Raw genomic sequence first — 27,685 nt, 5'->3', positions numbered from 1 at the left:
ACTTCAGTCTGATGTCCAGTACGTTCTAAGGGTGCAATCAATCGTATGCTCCCTTTAACAGCCACCCGAGCTCACCAGGGCCCCTGGAATTCTTTCTAGCAAGAGTTGGGTGGACACAGCCACACTCAGCCAAGGGTGGAGGGAGAGCCCTTTTTTGGCAGAAGATAATCAGCTCCTTTCCCCACCAACCCCAACAAGGACCACCTCGATGACATTTATTAGCCTCAGGTTAGCCTTAGGTTTTGCGCGCAAATGCTGCTGAGTTCCAAGTCCTCGGAGGACAGGGTTAAGGCATCAATAACGGGATGCTACCTCCATGGCAACCTCGGTGGGACTTCTAGCATCGTCTCGAACACAGACAGGAACCCTGTCTATGGGCCCTTTGAGAGCAGGAAACAGAACTAGCTCCTAATGGTCAAGTACCCCCAGAACACAACACACGGCATTTCAATAAAGACGATCAGATCTCTGAAGGAAGTGTTAATAGGAATTTCATGGCGTGGCTGGGGAGCAACGGGCAGGTGCACACGGACATGAGGGTCTCCCTTAGGAGAGCCTGGCCACGGGGTCCCTGTGTAACGCCACATCCGATTCCCTCTCTCTCCCCCTTCACCGGCACCTGGCGCAGGGACAGGACCCCACTTACCCAAGCTGTGTCCCCGTTCCTGCCGGGCTGGGTGCTGGCTGCGGCGCCCCCTTTTGTGAGACCGTCATGCCGACATTCCTGGACAGAGCCGGGCTGCCATCAGACAAGAGGGTGGCCCTTGGGTGCTCCTTCAGGGACGCTGCGACAGAGGCAAACACAGAGTTGGTGCTGAGAAAGTGGGCAGGGTAGCGCAGGGGGCCTGTCCGAAAGCCCCGTTCCGACTGCGGCCGCAGCACGGACAGGATCTTGGAGGTCAGCAGCTCGTTATCTAGAAAGACATTCTCGCTCCACTTCCGAGGAAAAGAGCTGTAGAAAGACAGCTCGGGGCGGCCGTGGTGCGCGCTGTGTCTGTCACTGGTTTTGGAATGCGTGTTCCCCATGTTCACGGTCGGGGCTCCAAGACCCAGCGCGGCGCGAGGCCGGGCTGTGCCGTTTTTATACTTCTGTGTGATCCTTCTAGAAATGTAAAGCTGCGTCCTCTCCCACTGTATTGGCTGAGACAGCGGGTCTGGAGGGCAGGAAATTGGTCCCCACTGTGACCATTTAGTTGGAAATCGCACAGTAGCTTCTCCTTTGGTAAAATAACAACAAAAAAATCCTGACACCCCTTCCATCCTGGCGGGGGGTAAACAGGCAGAGAGGAGTTTAGAGTCACTATAAGTAATCTAAGATCACTAAATAGGGAGCTCTGTGCTCGGTGCCGACATCACACACACACACACACACACACACACACACACATTCTCTCTCTCTCTCTCTCTGTATTGCTCTCGCTCTCACTCTCTGACTGTAATTAACCAGAGATCAGATGTCCGGACGACACTGAGACCCCGCCACCACAAAGCATGATGTAGGACCACACACGCCCCGTTCGTAAGTACACTGAGAGAATCTGAGCACCACAGTGGACAAGAGGGGCCAATCCCATCTCACACGAGGACTGTAAACCAACACACAACGGGGGCTCCAAAGGGTTCTTCACACTCCTCTGCTGATTAAGGTAGGAACTGAGACAGTGGGCTGTGCATACGCTCTGATCACCTTCCTCACTGATGGAACAGTGAAACTCAGAAAGCCAAACTGTCACCCTCTTCAGTTTGACAAATTGCGCCTGGCTGGGACGGGCTGCGTGGCTTGCTCATTCTCAGGGTGAAAACCACACTCGAAAGAGCTCCTCCAGGCAGCGATAACCAGCAGCATTAGGAAGAGATCTGTCCACTAGCGTGACTCCTGGGTCCCCAGTGCGCCCATCCACGGGTTTCTGTCACACAGGTTGAGTAGAGGGGACTGTGGTCCTCTGCGGCATACAGACCATGACCTTTAGGGTGGGCAAGGGAGCAGCACTAGGGGAAAATAAATGTACTTCTCTCAAGAGCTTTTCTGGGGAGAGGGATTCAACATTTAAGTTCATTCATTCATTTTTTAAAATATTTTTATTTACCTGAGAGAGAAAGCGAGAGATCACAAGTAGGGCGCGCAGCAGGCAGGAGCGAGAGGGAGAAGCAGGCTCCCCCTCGGAGCAGGGAGCCCGATGTGGGGCTCGATCCTGGGACCCTGAGATCATGACCTGAGCCTAAGGCAGACGCTTAACTGACTGAGCCACCCAGGTGCCTGCCCTCAGAGTTCTAATTTAGGTGGAAATGCACGGTAGCTCCAGGTGGGCGGGCGGGTGTGTGTCAGAGAGAACGCTTCGGGTCAAGGAGTCATGAACAAAGCTCATCGACAGAGACTTCACCAGTAGGCTGTGGGACGCCGTGTTCCACACGGAGCACAGATCCACAGCCATTCATTAAACACGGTCCCACACGGTGAAGGGGACATCTGGTCAGTGACTTTAGATGTCCCGGCGTCAGGATCCCAAGTGGCTAACAATCACTATCATCACGGAGACAAAGGTGACGAGGATATCATCCCTATAAGAGCACCCATATCCATAAAGGCAAAAGTCATAAATCGAGGCCTCCGTGGTCCAGAGCAGGGATTTCCTGCCATTTCTACACCCCCCTGAAATGCCACCTAAGCAATTAGGACCCCAATGTACAAATACGGGACGAACCCTGAATTGAGTCCTTTGCCTGCCTGACAGACTGTTCCTGTGACCCGAGATCTTGCCTGAAGTCACATGGGTTCTGCTTTGATCACAGTCCACGGGAGGAAATGCCACCATACACACCCTCTGGGGATCATCATTCCCAAAGAGTTTTAATAAACAATGGGTACACTAAATCTACGGCAACTTAAACCTCCCCCTGATGATGGAGAAGACACTTTGAGGTATCCGTGTCTAAGGGTTATGATTGGGGACACCAGGCGCCACTGCACTCAAGGGGGTCCAAGGGATAAAATTTCAGCGGCGAGAAATGAATGACGAGGCGGCCCCTTCTGACATACGATGTAATTGACTTATTTATTCTGATCATTCACTGTCTGCTTCCCCAGTAGAATGGAAGACAGTGCCTCCCACAAAACAGATCAAGAAATCACTGTTTTATGGAATATTATTCAGCTATACAAAGGAAGGCAATCCCGACACGTGCCAGGATGTGGAGGGACCCTGAGGACACTGGCCTTAGTGAGAGGAGCCAGATGCAGGAGGATACATCTCCCAGGACTCCATTTCTAGGAGGTCCCCAGAGGAGTCCCGTCCGCACAGAGATGAGATGGTGGGAGCCAGGGCTGGGGCAGGGGGTGGGGAGTCCGTGCTTTGTGGGGACACAGTCTCAGTTTGGGGAGACGGAACGTTCTGGAGACAGAAGGTGGGGATGGTGGAACACCTGTGTGAATGTGCTTAACGCGACTGGACTATATTCTTAAAAAATGGTTACAGTGGTCAATTTTATGTTTAGGTATGTTTTACCACAGTTTGAAAAAAAGAAATCATTGTTTCTTTGGGAACCGTTCTGCATCCTGACTGTAGTGTTGGTTACTCAGATCTATACATACCAAGGATAACATCTCATAGAACTAGGGGTGCCTGGAGGGGGCTCAGTCGGTTAAGTGTCTGACTTTGGCTCAGGTCACGATGTCCAGATCCTGGGATCGAGCCCCGCGCCGGGCTCCCTGCTTCGCACTGGGTCTGCTTATCCCTCTGCCCCTCCCCCTGCTCATGTGCTCGCTCTCTCTCTCAAATAAATAAAATTATAAAAGAAATTAATGGAACTACACACTCCCTTTTCCCCACTGAAGAGTGCAACGTAACAACTGGCGAAACCCAAACTGGGTCTGTCCCTGAGTTGATAATATTCCACCCATACCAGTGACCTGGCTTTGACCCTGGATTATCTAATTACCAGCTGGCATATCATCACGGCAAGATGCTTGGCAAAGGGCACCTGGGACTCTGTGTACCCTTTTTTGCAAATTCTTGTGAATCTTTTTTTTTAAGATTTTATTTATTTGTGAGAGAGAGAGAGTGAGAGCGAGCACACAAACAGGGGGAGTGGCAGGCAGAGGGAGAAGCAGCCTTCCCGCTGAGCCCAGGGGCTCGATCCCGGGACTCTGGGATCATGACCTGAGCAAAGCGCAAGATGCTTAAGCGACTAAGCCACCCAGGCTCATCGCTTCTTGGGGATCTGAAAGGATTTCCAAAATAAAAAGTTGCAGCTGATTCTTAGTGTTCACTGTCTTGATGTCCGGTGAAGTGGCGGTGGGCGCTGAATTAGCGGGGGCCGAATCTGTCCTGATGGAGATGCAGAGCTGGGCTCCTGCGAGTTTCTGCCCACACTTCCATCACCTCCTCCGTACGTACCCTTGCTTTATGTGTGTTTCCCTTGAAAGACACATGACTGAACACACTGATCTATTACCACTGAGCTCACCGTCACTGGGACCACAACTCGGGCCTGAAGGGAGCATGGCGAACACGTGGGTTTTCTCTGTCCCAGGCATCACAGGCTCCTTGTACTTGGTAATGCCGGACGGCCCTTCAGCATGATGCTTGGGGCCATTTCAAGCAGCCCTATGCCCAACGGAGAGCACAAAAATGCAAAGAACACGGCATTAACCGCACTGCGAACAGGACGCCTGTCCACAGGAAGGCAGGGTGTCCCTCTGTCCCGCCTTGACGGGCAACGTGCAGGGTGGGTGACTCCTGTTTTTCACTGCACATGGCCCCACAGGACCGTGAAGGTCCCACGGGCGTGGATCTGGGGGTCACAGATAAATTTCGGCGAGCAGGTACGTTTGCAAATATGGAATCCGTGAATAAAGGACTGACTATATGCAAGCGAGATGTCCCAATTTTAGTATATGTGCTGCCGAAGCGAGCACTGCAAGCGAGATGTCAAGGAGGAAATGATTATGATGTCTTAGAACACCCTTACTTGCTCAAATGCATATGATATCTCTTCAGAGCACTGATATTCTTGGTATTGCTCTAGGCCATATTATACACATTTGCCCCAGAAGTATCCGATCTGGGGGGACTTCTTACAGGAAAACGTGATGCCGTTCATTTGGCAGCAATATGGCCCTGCTAGAAGAACTCATTCTTTTTCCCTGGAGGGTCTAACCACCACGGCCCCTCTCAAGCTACTTAAGACTTTAAAATAAGGGGTGGATGTTCACTAATCGAGCCTTTCTGTAACTTGTGCAGTCATGCAGACAACCGCCTGATCAGGACACGAATTGGTGGCTCTGCCACAGACCAGCCATTCCAACCACATCTTTCTATTCTGTAATTTTGATGCTCCGACATCGGGGCCCCTGCTGACCCAGAGGCCTGCCCCTCCCAGAGCAGGCGGATTCCTAGAGCCCGCGAAGGACTCCCTCGAAAGAGCGCCTTTCACGTGCAAACCCACCAATCCAGAGCCCACACTCCGAGCCCCTCCTCTGTGGGGCTCTCGCACTCAGGGCCACCATCCCCCTGCCCTGATCACCCCTTGGGCTGGTGCCAGACAAGCAGGGACAGCCCCTACGCCCCAGGGCCCACTGAGATTTTTCAAATTAGCCAGTCCTAACCCTGTTTACCCTGCCCCAGCAGTTCATCCCCACAGAAACCACAGCAAAGGCTCTGGCTCCGGGGCCTCCCCTTGTGGCCCTCGGTGGCGTACCCTGCCTTCTCCTCCTAGGGGACTGCGAGTACAAACTTCTCCTCTCCTGGCTCACCATGCCCGGCTAACGCAAATCCTGGATCCCCTCCCACACAGGCACCCAGGGGCCCAGAGGTCTGCCTGCCAGGGCTTTGGGCCTCGAACGTTCTCCGGGGGCAGTTTTCCGACATCTAGACACATGGATGTGAGGGAAGGCTGGTGGGAAGACACAATGGCATAGCACTTTGCAAAACTGGTGGTTCTTCCAATGGTTAAAGAGAGAGTCACCCTACACTCTGGTGTCTCCACTGGGTGTATGCCCAAGAGAAGCGATAAGGCATTGTCGCACTAGCACATACGTGCTCCCAGTAGCGTAATTCACAACAGCCCAAAGTGGAAACGACCCTAGATATCCGTCAACTGAAGGACAGAGAAGCACAAGATGGTCCGCTCATACAACAAAACTATTATTCAGCCATAAAAGGAAGGAAACACTGATTTAGGCTATCCTATGGACGAGCCTGGAAAGTCTGCCATGTGGAAGAGGCAGACGCAAAAGACCACAGACTGCAGGAGTCCGCTGCTTGGGAACGGGCACAAGAGGCAAATCCGTGGAGAAGGAAGGGTAGATGAACAGTAGTGCAGGACTGGGCGGGGGGTCGGGGGTGACGGCTAATGGGTATGAGGTTTCTCTTGGAGGTGCTAATGCCAATTGTGGGGACTATACGGAAAGTCACTGACTGGTACACTTAACCGGGGGACCGTACGGTGTGTGAGTCCCATCTCAGCAAAGTTATCACACGAATGAATGAACTCGGGGAGGAAGAACCATCTTTCTGCAGGAGGAGAACCCAGCCTGAGCCAGTCGCTCTGACCTTGGCCCTGAGAGCGACAGGACTGTGTGCTTGTCCCACTACACCATGTTTTCTGAAAGCAGACAGCCATGGCGGGACGGAGGGGCAGTGGTGGTGCTGGGATCCGGGCCACAGTGCGGGGTTCGGCACGCGGCCGCCTAGCACTGTCTGCACCACCATGAGAAGTGGCCTCAGAGCCTAATTAGCACCGTCTGCCCACTGCTGAGAGGGGCCATCGATCGCCGCGCACCGGGCCCGCTGCAGACGATGTGCCGCAGAGCCATTTCTGCAAGGGGACCCGGGGAAGAGGGAGGGACAAAAATAAGAAGCAAACGGAGAAAATGGAAAAAGGTCTTCTTCCAGAGGGGCAAGAAAAAACACATGCTGTTCTCAGCATCGCAGACCGCTGCCTGTTCTCATGATGATTATTCTTTAAAACCTGTTTTGTCTAGGTGTCTTGAAGAGTGGGCTCTAAGAGCACTAAGGGCGACGAAGCCACGTGGCAGATATCATGATCCCACTTACGTATCCTGGAGGTACTGTGGGTTCGGTTCCAGACCCACCGCAGTAAAGCGGGTCATAGGAATGTTTCGGTTTCCCGGTGCCTGTAAAAGTTATGTTCACGCTATGCTATAGACTATTAGCACTACGGCTAAAAAGACGGTAATTGTCCCTTAATTAAAAAACACCTTTTAAAAAAGATCTTTAAGTCATCTCCACACCTAACGTGGGGCTCGAACTCACAGCTCCGTGATCAAGGGTCACATGATCCACTGACTGGGCCAGCCAGGGGCCCCCAAAACACTTTATTCTTAATACATATATATTTAAGTTTGTGTATTTATTTGAGAGAGAGTGCACGAGCAGGAGTGGCAGAGGGAGAGAGAGTCTGAAGCAGACGCTGTGCTGAGTACCAAGCCCGACGTGGGGCTCAACCTCACAACCCTGAGATCACGACCTGAGCCGAAACTAGCAGCCGCTGCCCAGCAGACCGAGCCACCCAGGAGCTCCTTAAAGAAACACTTATTGTTGGGGCGCCTGAGTGGTTCATTTGGTAAAGCACCTGCCTTTGCCTCAGGTCATGATCCCAGGGTCCTGGGATCGAGCCCTGCATCGGGGCTCTCTGCTCAGCGGGGAGCCTGCTTCTCTCTCTGACAAATAAATAAATAAAATCTTAGAAAATAAATAAAATAAAATAAACAGTGTGAGAATTATCAAAATGTGACAAAGTGAGGAAAATGGCTTGGACGGACTTGCTTCTTCAATCTGTAAAAATCGCGTTATCGGCCAAGCGCAGTAAAATGAAGTATTCCCATTACTTTCCCTGCACATCAGACCCCACACTGTGAAGCTCAGGTTCAGAGGGGCTAATTTCCAGCATAGTGATACTCCCAGCAGGACCCTGGTCTCTCACAGGTCCTCTGGGCCCCTGACTTTTCCTTGATACACAAGCACAACCCATTAGCTCTGGCAGAATCACAAGGGCTCATGGGGAAAATCCACTAATAAGACTTCATAGTTACAAACCTGCTGAAAGTCCTTTTTCAAGGCAGCCCAATATGACATAGCCAGTGACCATCTTCATTAGCTTTAAATTGTCCTTTATAATCTAGAAGCACATTTGTTTCTAAAAATACTGACTTTGCAGCAAGAATTTTATATTCTCAATGGCAGATCCCTCCCGCTGCTCAATGGGAGAGCAACTGGGAACATCTTTTGCACGCAGCTGGGCCCTGGCACAGAAGGGCTTCCCCCCACCCCCCAATTTTCTGCAAAAGGCCACACAAAGGGACCAGCCAAGTGGCGGCTTTAGGCGGGGCTGGCCCTCCCCAGCTGCACAGCCGCTTTAAAATAACGGCTACTTTTTCTCGTATTTACTGAAGTCCTGTGTCTCTGTCCCTGCCCCCATTCTTTGTCTCAGTGAAGACTTTTCTTTCAGGCTGAGATTGCCGCCTGTCTCTGGAGAGTTCTAGCAAGCACGAGCTTCAGGCAAGTGTTTGAGAGACAATTAAGAAAATCGGAGACAACATGAAGTTTTCAGTTCACAGTTCCTGGCTTTCCAGCCACCTGAGACTAGACTAGATCGATGCCAAGACAACTCATTGATTTCTCTGCCTGTTTCATTTTGACGTTACACAAGCAAGATGGTATAAAGACGAATAAAACTACAGAAGACACAGAGACACAACAAAAAACCTTAACCCCGTGCCTCAGGGGACAAAGGGGTGGGGGGAGCAGCTTGGGGCTTAGAAGGTCCGTGTGAGCCAGAAAGAACACTCCTCCTAAACCTGATATTACCCAATAAAAATCATTCACGAACTTTCTACTCCCAAATTACGTCAAACCCAGCGAACGCCATAAAAGAAAATGCGCTTATCTTCTTGACTGGGTGTGCAGAAAACTTAAAAATCACCAAAAAGGCATAAAAGTAGAAATAGTCCATGATGCCGCCATCCACAGTTAATTGCTCCAGTATAAATGGGTGTTGTAAGTTGAAATAATGTTGAACAGAGTGACCCTAACATCGGGGTTCAAAAAATCCCTCCCAGGCAGCAAACGAATAATGTTAATAGCCTACAGGTATTTTTGGCAAGAATATCACGCAGGACAGGTGGGTCATGCCGACGAGTGAATTACAGTACTACAGAACATTTTGTATTACTATTCCGTGGATGATTCTGGAAGTGAAAAATAGAAAGGACAATAATGCCCATGTGTCCGGGGAATAAAAATGAGCGGCAACTGGAACCTCATGCTTTTCCCAAACAGGGACTCCAAGGGGGCCAGAGGGAAATGAAAAATGTAGCACTGTAAAATGTAATACTGTAAAATGTTTCACGGGAAACAAAAGGATACGACCTTCAGGAACTAGGGCTCGGTTCATGAGGGGTTCTTTGATAAGACACCGTTAAGTCTGATCCACAAAAGACAACCATGACCATGACAACAGCAATAACAAAAAAACTCTAAATTGACTTCATAATTGGAAACTTTAGTTTGTAAAAAGGATGAAGGTGGGGGAGCCTGGGTGGCTCAGTGGGTTAAGCCTCTGCCTTCGGCTCAGGTCATGATCTCAGGGTCCTGGGATTGAGCCCCACATCGGGCTCTCTGCTCAGCAGGGAGCCTGCTTCCCCCCCTCTCTCTGTCTGCCTCTCTGCCTACTTGTGTTCATTGTCTGTCAAATAAAAAAATAAAATCTTAAGACAAAAAAATTAAAAAAAAAAATAAAAGGATGAAGAGGGGGGCGCCTGGGTGGCTCAGTCGGTTGGCTCAGGTCATGATCTCCGGGTCCTCGGACTGAGCCCTGCATCAGCGGGGAACCTGCTTCCCCCTCTGTGCAACCCCCCCCTCCACCATGGTTGCTCACTGTCTCTCCAGTGCTCTTCTCTCAAGGGAATAAATAAATCTTAAAAAATAAAAATACAGGGGCGCCTGGGTGGCTCAGTGGATTAAGCCGCTGCCTTCGGCTCAGGTCATGATCTCGGTGTCCTGGGATCGAGCCCCGCATCGGGCTCTTTGCTCAGCGGGAGCCTGCTTCTCTCTCTCTCTCTGCCTGACTCTCTGCCTACTTGTGATTTCTCTCTCTGTCAAATAAATAAATAAAATCTTTAAAAAAAAAAAATAAATAAAAAAAAAATACAGAAAGGATGGGGGGAGGGGTAACTGCAAGCTGCCCATCTGACAAAGGACCAGCACGCAGAATATACAACAGGCTCTCAAACCTCCGTAAATAAAAACACAAATAACCCATTTCGAAAATCAGCAAAAAAGATGAAGATGCATTTCCCCCAAAAAAGCCTACAGATGGTAAAAAAGCACGGGGAAGGAGCTCCACTTATGAGCTGCGAGGGAGATGCAAAGAAAGCCACCCCCAGAAGGCACTACCAGCAGGGCTGAGAGAGGCGAGTGTACAGCCCACGAGGGTGTGGAGGAGTTGGGTCGCTCCCACGCCAGCCGGCGGGAAGGGAACAGCCACCAGCCTGCAGAGAAGCGGGCGGTTCGCAGAGAAAACACAGAAAGGGCACCCGTGTATATTCATTTCAGCGCACAGAACATATGGCCAGAGGAAACCTGGCCGTGACCGCCTGTGGCAGCTTACTCAGGAATAGCCCCTAAGTGGAAACCCCCCAGACTGTCCTGCGGGGCAAGCAGCCCAACAAATCGTGGTCTGTCCAGACCACGGAATCCTACCCTGCCAAGAAAAGGAACTTTCGATAACATGCAACAACCGGGGTGGACCCCCCCCCACCGGGGGGGGGGTGTCCAGGCGCCGTCATGAGAGAAAATACCCAATATCGAAGGACACTGGATGTTTCATTTATGTCACCTCCTTCAAATGACAGGGTAGTGGACACGGAAAGGGATTAGTGGCTGCTGGTGATGGTGAAGGGGACGGGCAGGGGTGGATCTTCATGGTGCCAAAACGGCCCCCCGCCCGCCTCCGAAACAGAGGCGGTCACGGGAGTCTGCATGCGTGACCAAACGGCACAGAACTAGACACACTCCCTGCCTGATGCAATTTTCTGTTCTGATATCCTACAGAGTTACTCAGAAAGGAACTACTGGGGAAGCTGGGTGAAGGGCACATGTGAGCTTTGCAATGGACTCTGAGTCTGTCATGACTTTAAAAAGGAAAATTCGGAAATAAACAAAAGCACTAGCCCCCCAGCCACCAACAAAAAAACCAGAGAGAACACTCATGACCAAGGTCTTGGTCAGCGTGAGCCGTCATAACAAAGTACCCAAACTGGCGGGGCTGGAACAACACACGTTACTTTCTCACATTTCTGGAGGCTGGGGAGTCCAAGATCAAGGTGCGGATGGCCTCGGTCCTGGGGGAGGGCTCTCTCTCTCTGGCTTGCAGCCAGCCAGCCCAGGTCTCCCTGTGTGCTCAAGAGGTGGAGAGAGCAAGAGCGAGCTCTCTGCGTCTCCTCTTACAAGGGCACTAACCTCCTCATGGGGGCCCCACTCTCATGAGCTCCTCTAAACCTAATTACCTCCCAAAGTCCCCATGTCCAAATACCATCACACTGGGGGCAAGGGCTTCAACATGGGCATCTGTATGTGTGTGTGTGGGGGGGGGCACAGGTCAGCCCAGAGCACCCTACAACGAATAAAACCATGTTTCCTAACAATGTTTGTCCCTTCGAAGTACCTCAAATCAGTGGAATGAATCGCACAGTATGTGCCTTTCTGCGCCTGGCTTATTTCACTTAGCAAGATGTTTTCAAGGTCCTTTCCTGTTATGGATGTAATGTTTATGTTGGTGTCTCCCCAAAACTTGTATGTTGGGGCCCTAACCCCCAGAGTGGCTGTCTTTGGAGATGGGGTGTCCAAGGAAGTCGTTAAGGTTAAATGAGAACGTCAGGTGAGGCTCTGATCTGGATAGGATCAGGGTCCTTATCTTAGAAGAGACACCAGCAGGGTGTCTGGGGGGGCTCAGTGGGTTAAGCATCTGCTTTCTGCTCAGGTTATGATCTCAGGGTCCTGGATTGAGCCCCGTGTTGGGCTCCCTGCTCAATGGAGAGTCTGCTTTTTTCTCTCTCTCTCTAATAAATAAAATAAAATATTAAAAAAGAGAGAGAGAGACACCAGAGAGCTCAGATGCCTCCCTCCTCCCACGCTACCCTTCTGCATAAAGAGAGCAGCTCTCACCAGAGAGCCCTCACCAGCCAAATTTGCTGGCACCCTGAATTTGAACTGCGGCCACCAGCATGTGAGAAACAAATTTCTGTTCTTTACATAACCCAGCACTTTCAAAGAGAAGGGTCAGGGAAATGTGCTTAGAAGGGCAGGAAGGAAGGTAAAAGGAGAGAGAAAGGAACACACAGCTAACCCTGGTTTCTCAGGGCTTAGCACATGGCAGACGCTGACCGCAAAACGGCACAAATCAAAGCCGCCAAATCAAAAAAGTTCACCTAAGCCATGAAGACAGGTCAAGGTGAGCCTGTCTGAGCCTCTATGTGGCAGCTCTGGGCAGCCAGGGAGGACAGAAGTGACAGAAGGTGGCAGGAGGGCAAAGTGATGATGGTTCGCAAAAGGACAAAGGAAATTCATCTTAAAAACTCATTGTTAGGGCGCGTGGGTGGCTCAGTGGGTTAAGCCTCTGCCTTCGGCTCGGGTCATGATCTCAGGGTCCTGGGATCGAGTCCCGCATCGGGCTCTCTGCTCTGCAGGGAGCCTTCTTCCTCCTCTCTCTCTCTCTGCCTGCCTGTCTGCCTACTTGTGATCTCTCTCTGTCAAATAAATAAAATCTTTAAAAAACAAAAACAAAAACAAAAAAACCCCCAAAACCACAACTCATTGTTAGGGCGCGTGGGTGGCTCAGTTGTTAAGCATCTGCCATGGGCTCGGGTCATGATCTCAGGGTCCTGGGATCGAGCCCCACATCGGGCTCTCTGTCAGCGGGGAGCCTGCTTCCCCCTCTCTTTCTCTGCCTGCCTCTCTGCCTACTTGTGATCTCTGTCAAATAAATAAATAAATAAAATCTTCAAAAAAAACCCCAAACCTCATTGTTAGGGTGCCTGGGTGGCTCAATTGTTAAGCGTCTCCCTTCGGCTCAGGTCATGATCCCAGGGTCTAGGGATCGAGCCCCACGTTGGGCTCCCTGCTCAGCGGGAAGCCTGCTTCTCCCTCTCCCACTCCCCCTGCTTGTATTCCCTCTCTCGCTGTCTCTTTCTCTGTCAAACAAATAAGTAAAATCTTGGTTGGGGGAAGGCTTATGAGCTGTGAACACAGGAAATAGGCCATGAATCGGGGTTTCCCATTACCTTGAACAAAGACAGACTAAACTCAGAGCTGTGCTTTGTGGCCCAAGTGCGGAGCAGAGAGAGAGGTGTTTATGGCCATTATAGCGAACAGGTGGCTTGTCCTGGGTGGCTCTGGGCCCAGCGTGGAAATGGAGTATGTACCAGCCCCTGGGCTATCAGCAGGCGCTGGCTGAAACCTACATGGCATCCCAGTGACTTTGAGGGAGACATAAGAGCCGGAGGAGTACAGGTTGGGTGCCTTTAAAACTTACGGGCCATTCGTATCTGAGTTTGGTCACAGCCCTATCTCAGGTAGAAGGAGGATCTCTAGTGTTGATGCCAATGGGCTCTGTCCTCAGTCTGCCTGACATGGGAGCACAGATGGCTTGTTATCAAGGTCACGTGGAACAGCGGAGATCCTTCAAATTAGGTTTGGAAATAAAGGCAGGGAGATGAGCTGACCCAACACGAGCTTGATGGGCTGCCATGAAGGAAATGTCAAGAGAATCAGCAAAGATGGGTGGGGTTGGGGGGGTCCTCTAGGTGAAATCATCTAGAGGGTTGCTGGGTGCCTGCTGCAGGCTCAGCAAACCAGCAGTGGGGCGCGTGCAGAGCTGGGTTATCTTAGACCTCGTCAATATCAGTGTGATGACAAGAGTCTGGACGGCCAAGCTACTGGCCAGCCAAGCCTGCCCTGGGGTTTATCTCAGGCTGAGGCCAAGTTCAGTGAGTAAATGTGACATTGTGACACCGGCTGGGATGGCACCTAGAAAGCTGTATTCTTATCAGTACCCTAGGGAGTCAGTGCAGGTGAGCTGAGGAGCCCACGTGGGCCAAAGGCAGGCCATGTGGCGCAGGCCCAGAGGGTAGCTAGGACAACCAAGGGATCGTGGCCATGACACGAGGGGAAGAGTGTCAGAATGGGGACGCTGGCCAGGGAAAAGAAACCCAAGGATGGTCCTCTCGGAGGGCTGGCCTGCTGGCAGGCTTGGAAAAGTCTCTCTCCTCTGAGGCTCGCAGCAGTGAGCTTAGTGCACGTGAGGAATTTCTATTAAGTAAGAATAAAAGAGCAACCACCCTGTATTTCACAAACCACAAAGAACCACTACTCCTGTTTTAGCACATTCCATTCCCATTCTTATTTCTATTAATTCCATTTATGCGGAACTGGCTGCTAATAATCAGCCACTTTTAACCTAGGAAAATTCACACGGTTGGTCCTAATGTGCGGGTGAGCTCCCACTGAAAATACAAATTGTGCATCTCGCATTTCTGCTTAAGCTTTAATAATGTAAAATATATTTCAGGAACCTTTTACAATTTCTTTCCTACAGAAACCTCTTGCAGTGGTTGTGAAACTGCTTATTAAACGGGAATATTCCTCCAACAGGATGCTACTGATGGTTATAATAAAACCAACAGGGAGTTGCCTGGGTTGCTCAGTGGTTTAAGCCTCTGCCTTTGGCTCAGGTCATGATCCCAGGGTCCTGGGATTGAGCCCCACATCGGGGGGAAGGAAGCAGGAAGCCTGCTTTCTTTCCTCTCTCTCTCTGCCTACTTGTGATCTCTGCTTGTCAAATAAATAAATAAATAAATAAAATCTTAAAAAAAACAAAACAAAACAAAACACAAAAACAAAAAAAACAAAAAACAACAAACACACCAGTGGAACTGGAGGGTATTATGCGAAGCGAAATTAGTCAGTCAGAGAAAGAAACCATTATGATCTCACTCATATGTGGAATTTAAGAAAGAAAACAGATGAACATAGGGGAAGGGACGGGAAAATAAAATAAGATAAAAACAGAGAAGCCAACCGTAAGAGACTCCTAACTCCAGGAAACACTGAGGGTTGCTGGGCACCGAGGGCACTTGTAAAGAGCACTGGCTGTCATACGCAACCGGCGAATCACTTAATTCTACCCCTGAAACTAATACTAATGTCAAGTAACCTGAACGTAAATTTTAAAAAGAAAGGAAGGAAGGAATTCCCAGCGGACAGAGGGGCGATATACCCCATCTGCACTGGATACTTTCTCGGGTAAGTCTGTAGGTGTAGCTGCGTCCCCTGCCCTCGGTCTCCTCAGTCCCTCTGCTCTCACGACAGTGCGGACCGTCCGCGTTCCCGTCCAGCCCAGCCGAAGCTTCCTGAGAGCAGGCCAGCGTCTGTCTGGTCAAGCCCTGTATCTGCAGCTTCCTGGAGCCTGCTGGCTTGCACTCTGCAAGTGGGGCGGAGGGTGAGGAGCACACGTTCCACAGATTTCTTCTGGGCGTGCCTGGTGCCCTGGAACACAAGCCCCGCCCCCCCACCAGGGAACTAGGTCCAGAGGCCCACTTTCCAGGAGAGGTGCCCTCCCCTCGCTGTAAAGTTCTCTCCCTTCTCGCTGAAGCCCCTCCCCGTGCTCTTCTGGAGCCTCCCTCATCTTCACAGGACCTTCCCTCCATGCTCCGGCTCCTGGGGTGTGGTACCCTCGGTCCAGCCTTCTCCTGCACCCCCAGGGCCAGTGCATCACTGGCCCGACACTGGCCCTATTTTCTGTCTACTTCACAGGGCGTGGGCCCGTTCCCTGATCATTCAGCCCAAGCTGCAGTCTCCCTGGGGGGCTACCGAGCCCCTCCGCTACCGAGCCCGCCCCGCCCCCCGCCCTGCTGCCTGAGGGTCTCACCACATACCTGTGGGCATCCCACAGCTTTGGCTCCGACTCCCTGGCCTGGTCATGCCCCATTTGCACTCTGCACCCCAACCATGCTGACGTGCAGCTCTGGGTGCCTCGGCTGAGGCACCCCTTTGCCTGGCGAGCTTTGGGGCCCGGCCAGAGTCCCTCTGGGTCGCCTTCCTTCTTTCCCAGCCCCCACAGCCTAGGCCTTCCTGTGCCCTTTACCTCTGTGCACACAACCCGTCACGGCTGTTATCACACTGCCTCATGCCTCATGGAACCCTGACCTCTTGGAGGGCAAGGGTCAGATGTCAGTCATATCGGGATGTCAACATTGCTTTGATCTATGTGCCGGGCCAGCCTGCTCCCAGCTCGGGTCCACAGACCTCGTCCCCGCCAGGTGGGGAGGGCACCCCCAGGCGAGGCCTACTAGTTCACTTTCGGGGCAACCTGCTGTCTTCAGGGCTATTATCTCTGGTGGGATTTTTAAAAAATGCTCCACTGAACAGGCTATGTGGCCCCTGGATGCTGCTGGAAGGTGCGGGAAGGACATGGTCAGGAAGTGAGCGATTGTCAGTCCCCGTGGCTCACGCTCTCATGAACTCTGCCCCTTGAACTTTATGTTCCTCTTCACCCTCAAATATGCCAGCAGCTGACCTTTCCCAGCCCACCCTTCTCGAGTCTCCGGGGGATTCTTGCTACCCTGGCTGACATCACGAGGACAGGCCTCCTCTTCTGCCCAGTGCCCAGAGCATCCCTGTCCTCGGGAACTGCGCATGCGTGCCTGTCTCTGGCCCCAGCCTGTGGGCTTGTAGCCTCTAGCTTGTCAAGGGAAACTTGGGGAAGGGGCCATTGGTGTTCTCATCTCTAACCCGCAAGAGCAGGACCTGAGCTCCTCCAGCCTCCTCCAGCCCCAGAACTCTCTGAGCTGCCTTCCTCTGAGATCCAGAAGGCTCTTCAGATCCAACACTGCGAGGTGACCCACGATAAGAAAGTTGTGCTAGCAAACTAAGAAAAACCGCAGGGTCCGTTGTGAGAAACCCCAGGTCTCCACGGAAACTATTTGGCGCTGCTTCTCCTTCTGGAATGTCTAAGACTCAGGGGTGCTTTGTGGTACAACACACGTCTGTTGTTACCGGGAATACAGACGAAAGACCTTAATCCTGGCAGAAGTGGCCCATGCTGTTCTAGTGCTCTCTCGAGCAGCCGACCTCGCCTCTGCGACACGCGCAGAACAGCAGCACCCTGATTTTGCACAAGAGGGAAAACTAGGCCAAGATGGGCCAGGCGGGCAGAGAGCCAGGTCTCAGTACCCAGATGACCAGACGTCTGGTAAGAACCTGCTATACGGCCTGGGGGTCAATCTTCAGCATTCTTTTTTTTTTTTTTTTTTTAAAGATTTTATTTATTTATTTGAAAGACGGAGATCACAAGTAGGCAGAGAGGCAGGCAGAGAGAGAGAGAGAGGGAAGCAGGCTTCCTGCGGAGCAGGGAGCCCGATGCGGGGCTCGATCCCAGGACCCTGAGATCATGACCCGAGCCAAAGGCAGCAGCCCAAACCACTGAGCCACCCAGGCGCCCCAATCTTCAGCATTCTTAATAAACCTGAACTTCAAAGGGCTTTTTTTTTTTTGCGGGGGGGGGGCACCAGCTTATTTTATATACTCTATTGATAAATAAAGCATTTCTCCAAAGTCATGTCTAATACCAAGATGGTATTTCTCTAAGTTGTTGTGTTTAATAAAGATAAGAACTAACGAAGGCAAGTGGCTACAGTGAGTCATTGCAGGGGAAGAAAAGAAGGGAACAAAAGAGAACATTCTTGGGCGTAAATCCAGCCCAAGCCCGGTGGCTCGTTCCAGTCCCGAAGTACAGAACGTGGTGGGACCAACTCTCTGCCTGCAGAGATTCCCTCCTGGCTGACCAGGGGCGGTCCTCACCAAACACTGACAAAGGCACGGGAGAAAACATCCCCCAAGTCCCTGTTACCTGGATGTGATCCCTCTTAATTAACAATAGAAAAAAGTGAACTTCAATGTAAAAAAAAAAAAAAGGAAAAATTAAAACTGAAACGAATCAATATTCTTTCTGCCATTCACGGGAATCTCTTTGTACCTTGATCTGTATCTGCATAGGTGTTCATGGTCTTCTTTTTTTTTTTTTTAAATTTTATTTATTTACTTGAGAGAGAGAGAGAGAGAGAGAGAGAGAGAGAGAGTGTGCACGCATAGCCTCGAGCTTGAATTGCAGGGGCAGGGGGTAAGAGGGAGAGGCAGGCTCTCCACTGAGCAAGGGGCCCGATGTGGGGCTCGATCCCAGCACCCTGAGATAGTGACCGGAGCTGAAGGCAGACATTTAACCGGCTAAGTCACCCAGGCGCCCTGGGAGTTCACGTTCATTAACCATGGTGGTGGACATATGCAAGTTTCCCGCACTCGCACGGCTCTGGTGTCTGTAAGTTCCACTTTCATCGCTTCTCTGAATTACTTCTCTGTTGTCAGACATTGACTCATTCCAATTTCAGACCCGAGTCTCACAGAGACGGTGCTCCGGAGGCAAAGGTTAGCCATGTTTTACGATTTGAATTGGTTATCACCAAACTGCTTTTCCCAAGGACTGCACCACCCAGGACATCTGTGCAGGACAATACGGATAAGACAAAAAGTCCTGGAAGGCGACACGATAGAGGACTGTAGCTGTAGACACAGTAGCTGTGTGGGATCATAGCTCTTTCCCCTCATGGCTCTAGTTCCCAAATTTTCTGCAACGCTGGTATGACTTTTATAATTAAAAACAAAAAGGTTGGGCACCTGGGTGGCTCAGTGGGTTAAGCCTCTGCCTTTGGCTCGGGTCACAGTCTCAGGGTCCTGGGATCAAGCCCCGCATCGGGCTCTCTGCTCAGCGGGGAGTCTGCTTCCCCCTCTTTCTCTGCCTGCCTCTCTGCCTACTTGTGATCTCTCTCTCTGTCAAATAAGTAAATAAATAAATAAATTCCAAAAAAAGGTCCGCATGAGGAGGAAGCTGAGTGCAGGGCCTGTCTGCAGCAACTTTTTGCATAATCTCCTTAGAACTCTTCCATAAATCTAAAATTATTTCAAAATACAAGTTTGGGAAAAAGCTTAAAGCAGATGGTGGCAATTTCTGACGCCTCCGCAAATCAGCACTGTGCTGGGTTTTGCAGAGTCACATTAGAGAAGATCCAGGACCTCAGTTTCTACCCCCAAGTGTGCGGGTACAAAATCCGGGACATTCTGGGACATGACCGCTCTCTTCCGAAACATAGGTTCTGGGGTCAGGAAGAGCAGGGGTCTGAATCCTGACTGTCACCTGCTTCTGTTACCTCTGTGATCTTGGCTCATTACTTAGTCCCCCCAACACGGTTTCACTGTCTGTGCAGAACAGTACATGGTACCTACCTCACAGGGATATGGGGAGAATTCAGGGAGGAAATAAATCTACCCCCAGGAGTAGGAATGGGGCAAGGGGCTAACTGGTGGCTTCCTCATGCCTGCCCCTGATATCCACGCACCTCACTAAAGAAAAACTGACAACATTTTTCCTGAACACAGACAAGACTGTGGGATGGGGTTCAATACTGGACTACACGAGACCCTAGAACACTGGGAAGTGGGGAAACTGGGGCTTAGCTCCTCCCGTGGAGCCCTGCGCTGTCCAGGTGGTCACAGCTTCTAAAAGGGTTAGGTTTCCCCCCCAAATAATACTGATAAAAAGTTTGCGAATTGGTTTAGAAAACATAAAACACTTCTTTCCATGGGAATAATGGTGTGTGAGTAAGGCAGATCTCCAGCCCTGAGGAACCCAGATGATCAAGAAGGTGACACGTTAGCAAACAATTATGAGATTTCTAGTACTGGAAGTTAGGAGTGTCCCACAGGGGAAGATGAGTCATTCTTCCTGGTGGAGGGGAGGAGGAAGGTTATAGGGTCACCTGCACTGGGTCTTGAAGGATGAGTAGGAGGTGGTTAGGAGGAAGGGGGAAGGCAAGGCTATTCCAGGGGAGGGCGGTGGGGGTCCGTGTGGGGTCGGCAGGCAGGGGGCATGGGAGTGGGGAGGGGAAGAGTGTGGCCAGAGATGAAGATCAAAAGGCAGGCTGGGCTAGAGCGTTGGTGCACCGTGGTCAGGTGTTTGGGGATGGGGAACCACGGAGGATTTCAAGTGAAGGATAAGCAGGATTGGACTCACGTTCTTAGACCAGATGGTGATGGCAGGGGTGAGCAAAGAAAGAAGGCAGAGGAATGATGATCGAGGGAGGGATCCAGTCCGGTAGGTGTGCGCGCCGGTGACAATGTCCTTAATGCAGGCAGGGAGGGTGGGGTGGCTGCAGAACACTGGGAAGACTGAGACATGTGGTTTGGGTCACTGGGTGGCACCCTCAGGGGCTGGGACTGGAAGAAGCCAGGGAGAGGGAGCCGTGGCAAGAAGAACATGGAAGCTCTCACTGTGGACACTACTAGTCCGAAACGGCCCCAGGATGCTAGTGCGGAAGTTCTGAAGGTCGCTGAAAATTCAGGGTAACAGTGGAACCTGGGACTATCTACTTAGGGCCAATCCATGTGTAGAAACAGCCGGAACAGTCAAGGAAAATAAGATGAGAGTAGCTGAAGACAGCGATTCTGAAGAATGATATTTAGTAAAAACAGGATTTTGCAGGTACATTCTTTTTTTTTTTTTTTAAAGATTGTATTTATTTTAGAGATGGGGGAGGGGTAGAGGGAGAGGAAAAGAGAATCTTTTTTTTTTCAAAGATTTTTAAAATTTATTTGACAGAGATCACAAGTAGGCAGAGAGGCAAGCAGAGAGAGAGAGAGAGAGAGAGAGAGAGGAGTTAGCAGGCTCCCTGCCCAGCAGAGAGCCCGATGCGGAACTCGATCTCAGAACCCCGAGATCATGACCTGAGCTGAAGGCAGAGGCTTAACCCACTGAGCCACCCAGGTGCCCCGGGAAGGGAGAATCTTAAGCAGATTCCCTGCTGAGCGCGGAGCCGGATGTGGGGCTTGATCCCATGACCCCAAGACCATGGCCTGAGCTGAAATCAAGAGTCAGATTCTTGGGGCACCTAGGCAACTCAGTTGGCTGAGTGTCTGCCTTTGGCTCAGGTCATGGTCCCAGGGTCCTGGGATCGAGCCCCAAGTTGGGCTCCCTGCTCAACCGGGGAGCCTGCTTCTCCCCATTCCCCACCATCCCACTCATGCTCTCTCTCTCTCTCAAATGAATAAAATCTTAAAGAGAGAGAATGAATCAGACACTTAACCAGATGAGCCAAACAGGTGCCCCGAACAGGTACATTCTGAAGCAACTTTCATTGAACTGGTCCACCTGCAATTGGGGCCTCTTCTCTCTCCGGGTGCACGACACAAGACGAGGCCAATGAGGTGGCCAGGATGCTCCGTGACCGACCGCCGGCAAACATTTGCTTAACCAGAGCCACTTCTAGTAGATTTCAGAGCTGTGTGTGCCAGCAGTACTTGGTGTTACAGATACATTCCTTAATAAAATGTTACTTAAACTCTTGAACCACCAATGCAAGAGAGCTCGTGTTTCTAAAACTCACAAGCAAGTCACTTAAAAACAAGCAAACCAAAGTACCATCTGATTAGAAGGTGATCTAAACACCGCCCACCCACCCAGATAAGGGCTAACCAACCACATTCGTGCAGAAGTGTCAGCATTCAGAAGGCTTCCCATTTCCTTGAAATTCTCGTTCAAAGCAAAGTAGAGTGGAAAGTCTATGCTAAGGTCTGGCTTGTTTATTTTAAAAAGACTTTAGTTTTAAGCAATCTCTACACCCAACATGAGGCCCGAGCCTACAACCCTGAGATCAAAAGTGGGCGCTCTGCTGAGCCAGCCAGGCGCCCCTCTCCAGGTCTGCTTTAAAGCAAGAAAGATGACGGGGATGGGTATCCGTTCGCAGAGGAAAGGCCGCTGGATAGCAAAAGATTGACAAACACAAGTACATTTATCTACTAAGTTAAATAAAGTAGTTAAGGCTTATTAATTTTAAAAAATAACTGCTTTTTTCTGTCCATTGATCACCTCTAAGTGCACACAAGCTGCAGCTAGGGCCCGGGGCTGGGCTCAGGGGCTCAGTCCTTCTGCACACTGCCATGTGGGCAGGCTGGAGGCTGAAGAGCCTGTCCCCGAGAAAAGGGCCCTGCCCAGACTTCCCGTGCGACTCGTTCGCACCCTACTCGAACCTATGCTCCAGCGGGCTGGTCCAGAGCCTGTAGACAAGCGCTCCCTGGAATAACGAATCCAGTGAAAAAAGCTTTGGCATATGGTGAACTGGAGAAGCCTGGGGCACAGGAGTCTGAGGCCAAAGGCAGGCTCTGGTTAAGGCCAAGGGTGTGCTCCCAGGACAGGCTGGGGACGGGCCATTTCCTTTACTAGGGATGTGACGCCACGGGTTGGGGTAAAGTTGCATTGGTGGGGGGGAGGCTGGGACAAACAGGGACAGATAGGGGTTAGAGGAAAGACACACCCTTAGCGCAGACGTGCAGGGCAAGGGGAGCCAGGAAGCCCAGCGTGGGAGGGCTCTCAGTCACTAGTGCTGGCAACGACCCCGAGGAAACCAGTTTTGGGGGAAAATGCAAAAGAACTCTGAATCTCCTCCCCACAGCGCACGGTCTCCATCTCCTCCCCTCACGCCCCGGAACCCACGGGATCGGATGGCTGTTCCCTCCCTGCCTCGTGTCCCGCCATGGCTCCCGCCACACAGGGGGCGCTCAGGATTTGTGACAGGGCTCCCAAGGCTCTGTCAACATGGATCTGGTAAAGGCTGAGCCCCTGCTTCCAGGGAATTCAGGTCCTAGAAGATTCTGCTCGTATTTTTGTCAGCCCATCAATACCCAACCTTGTGTTCCCTATGTTTTGGTTGGAAGAGACCTTATTTCATCTACGTTGTTGCATCATAAACACCGAACACAGCCAACAACTCTCTAACTCGTGTCTGCAAGAAGTTGGTCTGATTCACCTGTTTCCTCCACAAGGCTCATCACAGCCTTCTTGGGCCTGGGGACACTAGACAGCACTTTGGCCCAGTGCACGCACAGGAGCCATTTTCCAACAAAAAGCACAAGAATAAACAAAGCATGGCAATTTAAATACACTGGAAAAAGGACACTTGTTTACAGAAAGAGCTCGACAGAGGCCGTATGGGAATCAGTGCCTTGGGCAACTCCAATATCTTGCCTCTCTGTGTGTTGTCCAAGCCCCAAGAAAGCCCTGGGGGTACTGATTTGGGAGTAATGGATAAATCATCGCCAGTGGGTGAATTCGTAAATACGGAAGCCACAGACAGTGAACTCTATTTGTGTCCTTAGAGAGGACGCTCCACACACACGTGGGGATCTCTGTCATTCAACCTTGGCACAAGGCCTGGGGCGGGGAGGGTGCTCCATAAATATTTGCTGCAGGAAGGGACAAAGGGAGACCGGGTCTGGGGTAGGTCAGGGGAGAAAAGAGGAGAAACGAAGGGGGAAGAACAGCAGGACGGAGGGAACGCCTTGTGCGTGAAGGGACTGTCTCGGGCCTTTGCAGTTTACACTTTATCCTCGAAACTGCAGTCACGGACAAGTTTATACACGGGGTCTTCAATCATATTTGCCTCCAGAAGTAGAGGCTGTGGCTGGGGTGGGGGTGGGGGACCTGCAAGGGGATGCTGGCGGATGCAGGGAGATGGGCGAGGAGGGTGTGGGGACCCGATGCAGGTGCCCTGGGGAGGGCAGAGCCGGGGGAGGTGGCAAGTCTGACTTCCGTGCGGGTTTATCCAAGCTGCCCCTGAGGACTCCAGTGACAGCAGGTGGACACTGGAACACGGCGCTCTGCAGAGAGACACGACCACAGACCACAGTGAGACAGGACCAAGTGGGAAATCTGCTGAAGACCAGAAGGCTGGGAGTGGGCGTGGTTCCAGGGCCAGCGATCCCAGGATCCCGGGATGGAACCGGATGAGACCTGGAATTAACCAGTCTTAGGGTCCTGGCTTTTGAACAACCTAATTTTTTTTTTTAAAGATTTTATTTATTTATTTGACAGTTAGAGATCACAAGTAGACAGAAAGGCAGGCAGAGAGAGAGGAGGAAGCAGGTTCCCCACTGAGCAGAGGGCCCGATGGGGGGCTCAATCCCAGGACCCTGGGATCATGACCTGAGCAGAAGGCAGAAGCTTTAACCCACTGAGCCACCCAGGCGCCCCCAGAACAACCTAATTTAGTTGCAGCAGTTCCTCTGGGGGTGGGACTGGGGAGAAGGTAGGAGTGCTATGTCACAAACACTGCTCAAACTGGTATTATCTTTTAACTGGAATCTCTGAGCTGTTTCTCCAGGTTGTCATTCGGTCCTGATTCTGGAGGAGCTTATTTGGACTGGTGGTTCTCAACCAGGGGGCATTCTGTGCCCCGGGGAACATGCGGCATTGTCTGCAAATATTCTGGATTGTTATGATGTTGGGGGAGCTCCTGGCACTGAGTGGGTCAGCCCCAGGGATGCTGCTCAACATCCCGTGAGCACAGGAGGGCCCCCCCATAGAGACTCCCCTGGCCCCCAACGTCCAGGGTGCCAGACTGGGAAGCGATGACTCAGAGGCAGGCCCGGAGACGGACAGGCTCTCCTTCCTCACGTTACCTCGCTGTCTTCAACCAGTTCTTTCAGGTGCTGAGATTTCTACGCCCTGACTCCGTGACACTGGGAGGAAGGCCACCCCTCTAGCTGCGATCCCCAGCTTTGATAACTGAACTTTCTACATCTTTCATCTTTCTAAATTACAGAGCAAACAGCCAGTCAGGACAGAGCAGAGGATGGAACCCAGGGGCGGTGTCCCCCTCAGTTGACTCCGGGACACTAATTAACACCCTTCGGGAACTTTCATCCAACTAGTTATGAGCCTGGCTAAAGGATGATTAGCTCAGGATTATCGTAACACCTCTGTGCGCTTCTCATCCCACCCCAAGAATGTCACGGGGGCCTGGATCAGGTGCCCCCCCACTTCCACACCTTCCACCTCCTCTCACCAGTCTGCTGGGCGGGTTGCTGTCGCTAGAAGAGGACGCCAGGCTCACGGGTCACGACTGCTTCCTAATGGTTCACACTGGCTCTCGGGCTCATGACTGCTGATGCCTCTTAAAACGTGCTCTCTTGGGGTGCCTGGGTGGCTCAGTGGGTTAAGCCTCTGCCTTCAGCTCAGGACATGATCTCGGGATCCTGCGATCCAGTCCCGCATCAGGCTCTCTGCTCAGCAGGGAGCCTGCTCCCCCCACCCCACTCTCTGCCTGCCTCTCTGCCTACTTGTGATCTCTGTCTTTCAAATAAATAAATAAAAATCTAAAAAAAAAAAATGCCCACTCTTCAGTGGAAGGAGTAGGCTGGTCTGTGGTTGGGAGGCCACGCCACGCCAGTTCTGCTTCCTGCCTGGGCCTGGGACTCCCACCACCTCTGTCAAAGGTTGTAGGCACGTAACACTTGCTTTCAGTTCTTGGCAAAACCCTATGGCGTCAGAGGCGACCAGTAGAGAGAACCCTTGAAGAAAACAAACTACCCGAGACAAAAGTGGGCAGAGGACTTGAAAAGACATGACTCAAAGCAGATACAGAGGCGTTCAACAGCCACACGAGAAGACAGATGGTCAACAGCACCATCGTTAGGGAAATACAACCCAGAACCACGGCGAGAAGCCACTTCACACCCACGGCGATGTTATCATTTTTAAAAATGGGGAATGACCAGTGTTGATGAGGATGTGGAGAAACTGGAACCCTCCGGGACTGCTGGTAGGAAGGGAAAATGGTGCGGCTGCTGTGGACAAGCTTGGCGGCTCCTCAAACAGTCGGACAGAACTGCAAGCGTCAGCCATCCCACTTCTGGGTGTAGATGCGAAGAATGAAAGGCAGACACTCAGATCCTTGCACACCCGTGTTCACAGCATTACTATTCCCAGTGGCCACAGGGTGCCCACACCCCACGTGTCCCTCAACGGGGAAACGGATAAACACAATGGGACCCATCCATACGACAGACTATGACTGAGCCTGAAAAAGGAAGACCTTTCTGCCACCGGCTCCAACACGGGTGAGTCTTGGGGACACTGTGTTCGATGAAATAAGCCAGACGCAAGAGCGCAAACACGGTCAGGCTCTGCTTCTGTGAGGTCCCTAGAGGAGTCCCATCAAGAGGGACAGGAAGGAGACTGCAGGTGCCACGGGCACGGAACGGAAGCCAGTGTCCCATGTGGGTGGGGTCTCCGTTTGGGGAAGACAAACACGTTCTGGAGAGGGGTGGAAAGAACAGTACCCCAACAAGGAGACACTTCCGCTGCTGAACAAGACACTGAAAAATGGTTAACGTGTTTTCTGTTTGTTTGGTCTTTAAAGATCTAACTAGTCCTGCAGGGGACCTGAATTTCAGAGCGGCTGCCGCTCGGCCCTCATGGAGTTGGATTTTCTCCCAGGAACCTGGCCTTCCCCAAGACAGAAGGGAAACACAAGGCACCACTTAAGAACTTCTGTCCGTTTTCACTGCTGGCCTTTCTCGGCATGACTGGACCCACTAGGCTCATCAGGAGACTGGCTAGTACCAGACTGGTACCCAGGGAACTGTGCGGGGCTCCCCCATGGTCTGGAAGGGGGTCCTGCCGCTGCGTTTTCGCGCCCTCTCCTCAAAGCGCCCTTAGCGATTAACGAGGATGGTCAGTGGAAATATGGGAACAAAAACCTGCTCCATCGGGTGTTTCGACTCATTCTGATGAACAAGTTCAACCAGTTCACAGGGGCCAGCCAGGTGCAGGTGGCTCTGGAACATTCTTCCGAGACAGAACCAGTAACAACCACTCCTAAAGGATGACATCAACACCAGTATAAATGACCTTTTCAGTGTGGGGTCGTTGAGGGGCGAAGCTGGTCAGAGGGACAGAGAAGCGAGCTCAGGGCCGGAGGGGGACTGCTAAAATAAAAGAAACTTGGTGTTCCACTTCGTTACTTACAGATCGGAGAAAGCCTGCAGAGCTAAGGATGGGGAGCGGATGCCCTGCACTGCCTGGACCTGTCCCATGAATCACCCGCTCCCCTTTGCTCAAGTTCACATGACTTCTGGTGTCAGGAAGGAAGTACCTTTAGCATCAGCCATCGGCAGTTCCAACCCTGAAAAACCTATGCCATGTGAATATTCCCTACGCCATGCCTTGTGGCCGGGGTACAAGGCCAGATGCTGATCTGTAGGGGTCCCATCAAGACAATGCCAGCCACTCCCCTGGGCCTCGCCAGGAAGGGCAGCCCTGCTTTCCTCCTTGGTGTTTTAAAACACTTATGTTAGGGTGCCCGGGTGGCTCAGTGGGTTAAGCCGCTGCCTTCGGCTCGGGTCGTGATCCCAGGATCCTGGGATCCAGTCCCGCATCGGGCTCTCTGTTTCGGCAGGGAGCCTGCTTCCCCGCTCCCCCACCCCGCCTGCCTCTCTGCCTACTTATGCTATCTGTCAAATAAATAAATAAAATCTTAAAAAACAACAACAAAAAACACTTATGTTAATTCAAGGGACCGTACCGAAATCAAAATGATGCAGCTGAAAAACGTTTTCATGAAAACAAGTGATTTTGAAAAGATTAATTCAGGTGTCACTACTGCACATCTGAAATCTTCCAGAAAACCCCAACTGGCCTTATTATTGCTATTATGTATTTTTAAGCCTTAGTTATTTATTCCAGAGGAAGATACAGAGAGAGCATGTGAGCTGGTGGGGAGGGC

The 27,685-nt window shown here is 51.5% G+C and overlaps 1 protein-coding gene across 7 annotated transcripts in view; it reads right to left on the bottom strand.

Annotated features, from left to right (window-relative positions):
• The window catches only part of ARHGEF18 (Rho/Rac guanine nucleotide exchange factor 18), an 81,070-nt gene that overhangs the window by 17,815 nt on the left and 35,570 nt on the right, over window positions 1–27,685 (bottom strand). For all 7 annotated transcript variants that reach the window (XM_082732695.1, XM_082732697.1, XM_082732694.1 and 4 more), the window contains one exon: window positions 647–785. In XM_082732695.1, coding sequence (XP_082588821.1) covers window positions 647–785 — 139 coding nt within the window. The remainder of the gene's footprint in view (window positions 1–646; window positions 786–27,685) is intronic.

The sequence above is a fragment of the Mustela nivalis genome, assembly GCF_964662115.1.
Source record: "Mustela nivalis genome assembly, chromosome: 1".
NCBI classification, from domain to species: Eukaryota; Metazoa; Chordata; class Mammalia; order Carnivora; family Mustelidae; genus Mustela; species Mustela nivalis.
This window is presented reverse-complemented; position numbering and strand designations above follow the sequence as displayed.